Below are 9956 nucleotides of genomic sequence, written 5' to 3'. Positions count from 1 at the left end.
TTTCTAGACATAAATTTTCTAATTTAATAAACTTTATTCACAATTTTAATATATTACAATATGTATATGAATTTACTTAGTTGATACTCTAGTGCGTCTATTCCAGGCAAAGTTGATTCCATAGCTTTTTGGTTTGAATTTTTTGTCTAGACTACTTTCTTGGATAAACCATTTCCAACCATTCTTTTCACAGTGTTCAATTGCTTCTTCTTTGGTTGAAAAGTCAACTTTCATATTGGACAATGGATCCCCACTAAAACAATATTATTTATGAAACAGTATTACACATAAAGAATGTATTATTTAATATAAATAGAATGAACAAAAGAGATATTAGAAGATCAAAGTTTGAGCTGGCATTCAATGCACAAAGATCATCTTAAAATATCTGTCTTTAAGGTTTTAAGCCAAGTAAGCCAGACTGATTGAAAATGAAAAATTAATTTGATAATTTTGTACCTCGATACTTTCCAAAAGCTTTAAATTATTTAACAAAACTGAAAATCTCTGATCAGACTCTCAAAATTGCAATATTTATTTCCTTTAATTATGCAATAATAAATCTGAACGAGGTTGTAACCGAGGTCATTTATATCTTAACAGCAGTACTTACGTTGAACACCAGCCCATCAAGGGATTCTCCCATCTTTCCCTTGTATCAAAATCAATTTGCCAATTACCAATATTGCTTGTACCACTTTGCATACAATTTTTTGCAGGTTCATAAATTCTTACTGTACGCCCTTTGACATGTTCTTCAGGAACACCAGTAATAGGTGAAATATCTGTCTGTAAAGAAATAAAAAACAGTTAAGCACAATATTCTGGCAATGTATGAAAAATTTCTACTCACAGTTCCTTCTACCGTAATAGTGCCTTGTAACTTTCTTTTATGTTCAACTTCCTCTGGGTTTAAAAGGGCTACATCATTTTTTATCTGGGGTTCTGCTGGTCTTACTGCAGAAGTACTTAGAGATACTGCTCCCCTACAAAACAATGTTAATTATTTAATTTCTATTTATACATTATTTTTTCTTACCAATTTCCATTTATAGCCGCACATCGCGATATATTTTTAAGCCTCAATAACGTAGACGACATTTTCAACCCTTTTGGTTATTTAACACTTAAGCCTGATCGCTATTATTTGATATGTCAATGTCAATTTCAGCTGTATATTAAGATAAACCTATTCTTCTCTTTTTATATTTTATGTACCTACACCTACTTGAGTCAGGTTTCTGGTTACACAGAGTTAACCCACAAATTAACCTAAAAAGAAGAAGAAGTCACTAACCTATCCTTATAACCAACATAATGGAAAAAATATAAATTCATATTTTTAATTATTATTGATAGTGTAATATAAATACTGCCATGGCAGGACAATTAGCAAATGTAGCAAAAACCTTTCAAAAATTAACAATAGCCTCAAGATGTAGAATTGTCGCTACAATTATAAATCCTGTAAAGGAGCATGAACCCCAAATTTTGTCTCAAACTTCTACAAGAAATACTAACTTCTTTAATAAATGTAAGTAAGAATAGGATATAAAACATTTAAAGCGGTTGAATATCGTATTAATTATAAAATTTCTTCTAGTGCCTGCACAAGATTTGTGGAAAGGTATAACTTCTGTCAGTAATGCTGGTAAAAAGAGAGGTAGAGCTAAAAATGTATCGAAATCCAAAATAAAAGACCTTAACCGTGGTCAGGTAATTGGTGTAGGTAAAGCAAATATTGTCTGGCCAGGTCTCTCAGCCCCTATAATTAGAGGAAAAGAATTAGTAGAACAACACCAACTACCAGAAGATCCAGAAAGAGACAAGAAGCTAATTCAAATTAGAGATCAGATGGGCACAATAAAGAGGCCAAAATTAAGTCCAATTGAGAGAGGATGGTCAGGTTCTAAGTTACCTGGAAGAAGTATTGGACGACCAGATCCAATTGAAGAAGGTTAGTACATAAAGAATAATAAAATTTAAAATTATATAAATTACAATTGTAGACACTTAGCAGAAGTGTATTCTTAGCATCATCTTAAAATTTGCTCAAAATGTTATACCTTCCTCTCGTTACATTTTTTTGAGTTATTAAGCAAAAATTTATATTTACTAATTTTTGTTTTTTAGATAACTTTGAAGGTTTTGATACAAAAGTGTTAGAATTGAAAACTGTTTTTAACATGAAAGGCAATTTTGGTAGAACGAGAAGACAATCAGCTTTAGTGGTAACTGGTAATGGTAACGGGCTTGCTGGTTTTGCTCTAGCAAAAGGTATTGAGGCTAGAGCAGCTTTAAGAAAGGCTAAGAATAGATCCGCTCAAAAATTAATGCATATTAAATTGTTCAGAAACCACACAGGTAAGAATTTGTATATCCATATGCACTATAAATTTTTTATATGTTAATTATAGCCTCTTACATAAAGATGACATTATCCTCTTCATGCAAGAATTAGTAACTACTTGTTTGATGGTTTTTAATCATTTAATAAAATAATTTTAAACATTTACTTACGGTTTAAGTTTTTATAAAACATAAGTTTTTTTTATTTAATACATTATCCCCATTTATTACGTTTTAGTGTGCCACGATTTCTTCACACAGTTTGGGACAACAAAAATTTATGTTTCGCAGAAACCTGAAGGACATGGTTTAGTTTGTCATAGAGCAATAAAAACAATATGCGAAGTTGTGGGTATTAAGGATTTGCATGCTAAAGTAGAAGGATCGACAAATGTAGGAAAAATCATGAAGGCTTTTTTCTTAGGGCTGATTAGACAGGTAATGGAATTATTACTATTCATTTTACACTTTTTAAATGGGTAAATTTCTTAGCTGAATGATAATGTTCTTTATATAGTTTTTCTTTCTATTTTCTTACTTTTTTATAATTACAATTAGAATACAATCCTCCCCAGGATAATCATAAATGACAGTTGTCAGGCCCATAATTACTTTTTCTGTTTTAGGGAACATCCATAAACTGTCATAAAATAAAAAAAGGGTGTGGCAGTCCAGTGGGACTGCCGGTAGAAGTTATACTTCTATACATGTGTTCGCCATTACAAATTTATATGGGAGTCAATCTGCACAATCCTTACATATGTAATGCTATAGGTAAGAGAGAGCAGAAAGAGAAACAGAATTAGGTATATAGGTAAATGGTGCATCATTTGCTGTATATAAACAACATTTGACCTGTAATAGGAGTATAGTAAATGAAGGATTGAATCAATATTTTGATGAAAAGTAATGGAAATAAAATACCATTATTACTAATGTGCATCTACATTGTGCAGCTATGGAGTCTTAGACAAAGAAGTGAGAAATCAAGTACAAAAAGCAAATAGACTGACAGGATGAATTAATAACACTATATGACGAAACAGACACATTAACACTGAGATGAAGTCAAGAATTTATAAAGTCAGTGTAAGACCAATAATGACATATGCCTCAGAAACAAGACCCAACACAGCCACAACACAAAGGCTAAACACGACTTCTTATTCTAAATACCGCACTTCAACTCATTTGACCAGTAACCTTAAATAATAAGGTGGTTAATCAATGTCATTATTTGACAAGAACATTATTAAGATGTCAGTTTTTTGGTTGTATTTGAAATTGTCCCTTTTCACCTTTAGCTTTTCTTAGACTTACATTTATTGTCTTACATATTTCTTGTGATCAATAGAATAAAAGTAAAGTTGCTTTAAACAAATTGTTGTTACAGAAATCTCCTGAAGATATGGCCGAAGAGAAGAAGCTACACTTAGTAGAGTTCTGCAAAGAAAATAATTACTTTCCAAATGTTATAGCTTCACCTAAAGAATGCCGAAAGGCCAATGAAATTCCCAAAGATGAAATTCTAGATTTTAAACAGTACTGTTTTGATGGCAGAGTTGTGTTGAAGAGAAAGAAGTATCCACCGTTTTATACAAAATTCAGATCCTATGAAATATATTTGAAAAAGCAAGAAAAGATAAGAAATCAGGATAAAGTTCGGCAACATTTGATAGCAGAATATGGTGAAATACAAAGTTTCCTAACAGAGAAGTATCCAGAGTGTAAACAATATAGGAAACCTCCAAAGGAGAAAGAAGCTGAAGAAGAGTCATAATATTCTTAATTAGCTATTAATAAAATATCTTTTTTGTATTTATACATTTGTTTTTTTAATTCCTACCTCCTTTACTTCCTTACATAAAATTATAAAGGTCTGAGTAAAGGACTCAAATTAAAGAGAGTGACAGTCTGAGTCTGAATTTGAGTATATCTTTCAATTTAATCATGAGAAACAACTCACAGTGAAGTTAGTGAATCATTATCGAATGTTATTAATAGACAAGTGGATTTAGTCACAAAGATAGACTTAAACAATGGTAGCACTAATAAACTATGTATAACCAGAAGAACAATACCACAGCATAGGTTCCTTGTGCTGTAACAATAAGTAAAACATTTTTTTAAATTTAGTTAGCGTGTTGTCCACTAGGTCACAGAATAAATAACAATTAGAATGCCAACTCTCAGGTGCCGCCTTTGAAGTGTGTCTGCACGCGACCGCCATATTTTAAACGGAAACATAGACTCAAATCACGGTTCGTAGACTTACTACGGTTGCCTCTTCCGACTGGAGTGGGTATGCTTGAGTTACGTCACCACGTGGTAATTATCTTTCAGTTTATTATTTGCTTTATTACTTATCGTTTCTTAAATATCTCAGTTTACTTTATATTTTTGTATTTAAAATTTTGGTGTTGTTTTCTATGATAACTTATTTTTGAATTATCGAAGAAACGTTATTTATTGTAGTTGTACATCGTACCTATTGTCTTCGTATCTTTTTATAAGGTAGATTAAAACTTTAAATAAAATTTCATTGTGTATTAACGTAATAATAATGTTGATGAAATTTTAGAATGCCAGGCACAGGTTGTAGTGTGTAGGAAAGATATTAAAAAAAAAATGGAAAAATAGTTATGTAATTCGGTAATTCATTCAATAGTTAATCCAGTATTGATGAAAATTCAGTATACGCGACAAATTTTCAGTGTAAAATGGAGATTGAAGTCCTAGATTTACGTAAATCCTGCATTAACATTGGATAAACGTTAACAACCGGTTCTGATTAATTTTAAGTACCAAACTGCCAAATATGTACAAAACATATCAACAGTTTTCCATAATTACGTATTATAATCCACTAGACTTTATTTCATAACTATCTTTACTATTTTCCACACATCAAAGACATAAAAACAACGACTAACAGTGTTACGATTTACGATTCAAATTACAGTACTCTCGTGACGTAATTTAGGGCTTAATGTTCATTGGTTAGTCGGAAGAGGCAACCGTATTAAGTCTACGAACCGTGGACTCGAATTGAGAAATTTGTGACAAGCTCAAGCTACGACAGAACTGTAATTTAAATTTTTAAAGATTAATAATTTAGTACATTTGAAATAATTTAATCTATTCTTCAACTAAAAGTACGAATAAAATAGAGCATATTATGTCTATAGTTACCGTAAACAAATTAAACCGGTTAAATTTTTCTATGCACACCAGATAAAATGTCACTGAACAGCACTGGTTCCGTTTAAAACATGGCTGATTCCGTCTGCGCGTACTTATTTTTTCAAGCAGAGTACTAGCAAAGAATATAGACGCTTAAGCGTCTACATTCTTTGGTACTAGGTAGACATAATTAAGGGGGCAAAAACGTAAACAATGTTTGAAATTTCTCTTGTTTCCAGTGATAATTATATGGAATTTTGTGTGAGTGGCTTTAAACAAAATAATATGGCCGAAAAATAATCATATTTACTTATAGAAGTGTATATTTAAATTATATTTAGATAAGACATTTTTGTATAGCCATTTGGAAGTATCATTTACTTTTTCAGATTATATAATATACCTCATTTTTCTTAAAATTTATTTAGGTACTAAAAAGTGTAACATTAAACCCGCGGTGTAGATATCTTTTTTGTAATTGTTGTAGGCATAAAGAGTAGACTTTACATTACATGATTTTATCATATGACAATATCATATGAGATTTGTTATGATTCCTCGTTTCTATGATGTTTTAAAAAATCGTGTTTACACTGCATGATAAGATATGACTTATGATATGAGTGACAATGAGTGAGGTTTTCTTGATTTTTCTTTTTGTTTATGGTCATAGAGATATTAGACACAGTATAGGTATCAATTATTAGATTTTTAAACCATTATAATGGAAAATAAATCGTTGATTGCATTGACTTCCCGACTTTTAATAATAACACGCCGGCAACAACTGCGTACAGATTACAGCAGTAAGAAGAAAAATATCAGACGCCTTTGGGATTGCAGGTGGCTCTTACGAAGAAATCGTGGACAGGGTATACAAATTTAGTGTTGATATTATACCAAATTAAAAATAATTAATAAAGAAACTAAACTAAAAGTATGACTAAGAAGACTATAAAACACTAAACTAAGAATAAAATAAACTAAATAAATAATAAAAGAAAAATACGATACAATAGCACACATTAGATAATAGGTTCAATATCAATGCAACAAACAAAAAATAAATAAATGATAAAGAATGTTGTCTCTTGGTAAGGGAATGTCGCTGAATTGACATAAAAATAAGGCGGGATATTTAAATATGTTGGTGTTACCCGTATTATTACCGAAAATCATATGATTTTATCATGCGGAATAGGTACCGTCCTATTCTCCTGTGACAAGCTATGACGAGCCGCATGACAGTGCTTATGACAAAATCATATGACAAATCACACAGTGTAAACATGTAAATTTCACTTTATGATCAAATCATATGACAAATCACATGATAAATCATGTAGTGTAAAGTGTGTATAAAACAATCGTTTTGCTTGTTTACAAGTTTTAAGTTGATAAACGAAGTTCCAAACTTCATTATACCTTGATAAAAATCATAAATAAAGTTAACATAGACAAGATCTTTTAGATTTTTTTTTTATTTACTGTACAATTTTCAAATTCTTGCCCCCTTATTTTTAATCCACGGAAAAATAGTGTCTTCTAACCGGCTTTAAAAGCTCTCTAAATACGATCATAGCATCGAGTTGGATCATAGGGACACAGTATAAATCACAAACCATACATACTCTGTATGAGTATGTATGGTCTGTGGTATAAATAACTGACAAATCACCTACGGTCTTTGGTCTATACTGTGATATGGCATTCGACCTTTAGGTTATCTGTGACACCCACTTACATTTTTTTGTACAGTTCAGGATCCTTGCAGTAAGCGGAGGAGTCAATTTTCGTAATGTGGTCATTTGCACATTTAAGTGGGGGTTTGGTATAATAATAAGATATTGTAAAATATTTACTTAAATTTAAACACTTGTCCTTTCTTGGAACTAAAAATTTAATTCAAAGTCCAACCCTAGACTTAAATGTGGATGTATATCTTTTGTGAAAATTCTCCATTCCTTGGCTGAATTCATAAAGCAGTGGTATTTACATCAATTGTCAAATAGCCATTTTCGTTGTTTGTTGTGTACTTGGTACTCTTGATAAAAGACCAAATTTACACTATAAAATTCTAACAAAATTTGAATCAGAAGGAGGGAAACATCTAGAAATTTATATGGAGGAAAATAAAGAAGATTCTATATTAGACATATCCCATACGGAACTAATGGAAATTATAAGTATTAATGAAATATGTAGACTATGTGCCAATCAACAGGAAAAACTAATTGGAATATATACTGCTGATGGCGAAAATAATGATCTAGCTTCGAAAATGAATTCATATCTTCCAATAAAAGTGGAAAAAACTGATGATTTACCTCTTCAATGCTGTTGGCAATGTGCTTCTACTGTTTTAGCTTGGCATGAATTATTTTTAACCAGTATAGAAGCAGATAGAAGACTAAGGAGTTATCAATTTGTCACAGAGAAACAAATAGAAATCGGGACTAATACTGACATAAGTTTGGAAGAAGTAACGTAAGTCTCTTTATATTTGCTATCAAGGAAGAAGACTATTTATTTTGAGAAATTCTATTTAATACAGCTAATATTAGTAGATAGATATTAATAATGCTATAGTCGAGTAACTCTATATCACAGATCCTTTGAATGATATTCATTCAAATCTTTATGATTTTGGGTAAATTAAACATTTCTAATTTTATTTTATGCATAAAAAATCATTTTTCAGTGAGAAACTTTTCATGAAAAATGCTGAATTTTTTTAATGCTTTAAAAGGACAGAAAATAACTTTATTTCTAATTAGTACCTATTAAAATTTGTTTGAAAATGTTGGTGTGCCATTTTGTTATACCTAAGTACATTTTTCAATTTGTTTTATTTATTAATTTTGTTTTATTTAATAAATTGTATCACTGCATCTAACATATATATTTTATTACTTGTAATTATAATTATATATATATATATATATATATATATATATATATATATATATATATATATATACATATATATACATATATATATATATATATATATATATATATATATATATATATATATATATATATATATATATATATATATATATATATATATATATTATTATTATAATGTAAATGATGTTCAATAAAAGTGTTAATTTATTTTATTATAATATGTAATGATATGATAAAGATTTAAAATATCTTAATATGCTTAGCATAAGTGATTCATATTTAACTAGAGTTTCATATAGAAACTCTAGTTAATCACTCATTTTCCTTAATTTTCACTTTCTTGAGATATAAGAGTCTTCTTCCAAAATAGCTGTATTTCTTTTTTGAAGTCCAATGTTTAGTTTTCTATTATTTTTTTCACAGGAATATTAAAGAAGATGCAAAGATTCCGATATTAAATAAATATGAAGAAACTGATCCAGTATTTATTGATAAATCAGAAATGAGTGATTATTCAGATAATATTGGTGAATATATAGGCCTCCAGCAAGAATATTTGCCACTCGAGGAAATATGTGAATCTACAGACAAAGAAGTAAATGAAGACAAACAGATAAATGACATAAGTGATGAAGATGATCCTTTATCAAGCAAGGAAGCCGAAGATATTTGTTATGGCTGTCAAACATGTCAACTGATATTTTTATCTGAGCCTGAAATGCAAAAACACATAGCTCAAACTCATCCAATAGAAAAATGTGATAGTGGTAAAATTGAATTAAAGAAATCAAGAAAGAAGAATGCCAAACTAGATCAAGAAATGGTAAATGCCGCAAAAATAGTTGTGGATGGCAAGGTGTACTATAATTGCAAAGAATGTGGTAGATGCCTTTATTCTCCATATACCTATATCTGGCATGTTAGAATACATACTGGAGAGCGGCCCCATTCTTGTCATCTATGTGGTAAATGCTTTCGAGTATCCCAGGGTCTAGTTAGGCATCTTAAAGAAACTCATGAGGGCATTAAAAATTTTCCTTGTGATATTTGTGGACGAATGTTTGCTACCAGGAGAAATGCTGATGAACATAGAAGAATACATACCAATGAAAGACCATATGTTTGTGACTTATGTGGAAAATCTTTCAAGCAGAAAGCTTCTCTCTTTGTACATAACCGATCACATAATGACATATTTCCATTTAAATGTACTTACTGCAATCAGACTTTCAGGACAAGGCCACCTATGCTGGTCCACATAACCAAACATACAGGAGAGAAGCCATATCCTTGTGAAATTTGTGGTAGAAGATTTCGAATAAAATATGAATTAAAAAGGCATAGATTAATACATTCTGATGAGAAGCCATTTAGCTGTGAGCTGTGTGGATTGAGATTTAAACAAAAACGATATTTAAAGAATCACATTAAGTTAAACCATGCGAACAGTTAAAATAATTCACTTTATCAAATCAAATAATTTTTCATTGTAATTATAATAATAAAGTTAT

The 9956-nt window shown here is 30.1% G+C and overlaps 3 protein-coding genes across 3 annotated transcripts; 2 read left to right on the top strand and 1 right to left on the bottom strand.

The window, feature by feature from the left end:
• ND-18 (NADH:ubiquinone oxidoreductase subunit 18) lies at positions 1-1190 on the bottom strand. The gene is made up of 4 exons (XM_072534387.1): positions 1040-1190; positions 854-986; positions 614-789; positions 1-253 (listed from the first exon to the last, which is right to left on the bottom strand). Exons 1-4 carry the CDS (start codon positions 1099-1101, stop codon positions 73-75), a joined length of 552 nt encoding a protein of 183 aa, XP_072390488.1. The 5' UTR covers positions 1102-1190; the 3' UTR covers positions 1-72.
• Positions 1191-1264: 74 nt separating this feature from the next.
• Positions 1265-4171, top strand: mRpS5 (mitochondrial ribosomal protein S5). The gene is made up of 5 exons (XM_072534386.1): positions 1265-1534; positions 1604-1957; positions 2134-2364; positions 2588-2787; positions 3743-4171. The coding sequence occupies exons 1-5, from the start codon at positions 1378-1380 to the stop codon at positions 4127-4129; spliced, it is 1329 nt and encodes a 442-aa protein (XP_072390487.1). The 5' UTR covers positions 1265-1377; the 3' UTR covers positions 4130-4171.
• Positions 4172-7344: 3173 nt separating this feature from the next.
• On the top strand, positions 7345-9956 carry LOC140444772 (uncharacterized). The gene is made up of 2 exons (XM_072536532.1): positions 7345-8019; positions 8869-9956. Exons 1-2 carry the CDS (start codon positions 7655-7657, stop codon positions 9896-9898), a joined length of 1395 nt encoding a protein of 464 aa, XP_072392633.1. The 5' UTR covers positions 7345-7654; the 3' UTR covers positions 9899-9956.

The sequence above is a fragment of the Diabrotica undecimpunctata genome, chromosome 6 (genome assembly GCF_040954645.1).
Source record: "Diabrotica undecimpunctata isolate CICGRU chromosome 6, icDiaUnde3, whole genome shotgun sequence".
NCBI lineage: Eukaryota > Metazoa > Arthropoda > Insecta > Coleoptera > Chrysomelidae > Diabrotica > Diabrotica undecimpunctata.
Note: the sequence above shows the minus strand (reverse complement) of the source record. Positions and strands in the feature narration are given on the sequence as shown.

Excerpts from the sequence above, each read along its gene's own strand:
- ND-18 (XM_072534387.1), bottom strand. The coding sequence starts at position 1,101 with ATGTCGTCTACGTTATTGAGGCTTAAAAATATATCGCGATGTGCGGCT. Across the intron at positions 987-1,039 it reads GCGGCTATAAATGGAAATTG|GGGAGCAGTATCTCTAAGTA; the intron begins GTAAGAAAAAAT and ends ATTGTTTTGTAG. Across the intron at positions 254-613 it reads TTGATGGGCTGGTGTTCAAC|TGGGGATCCATTGTCCAATA; the intron begins GTAAGTACTGCT and ends ATATTGTTTTAG.
- mRpS5 (XM_072534386.1), top strand. The coding sequence starts at position 1,378 with ATGGCAGGACAATTAGCAAATGTAGCAAAAACCTTTCAAAAATTAACA. Across the intron at positions 1,535-1,603 it reads TACTAACTTCTTTAATAAAT|TGCCTGCACAAGATTTGTGG; the intron begins GTAAGTAAGAAT and ends AATTTCTTCTAG. Across the intron at positions 2,788-3,742 it reads TCTTAGGGCTGATTAGACAG|AAATCTCCTGAAGATATGGC; the intron begins GTAATGGAATTA and ends TTGTTGTTACAG.
- LOC140444772 (XM_072536532.1), top strand. The coding sequence starts at position 7,655 with ATGGAGGAAAATAAAGAAGATTCTATATTAGACATATCCCATACGGAA. Across the intron at positions 8,020-8,868 it reads ATAAGTTTGGAAGAAGTAAC|GAATATTAAAGAAGATGCAA; the intron begins GTAAGTCTCTTT and ends TTTTTTTCACAG.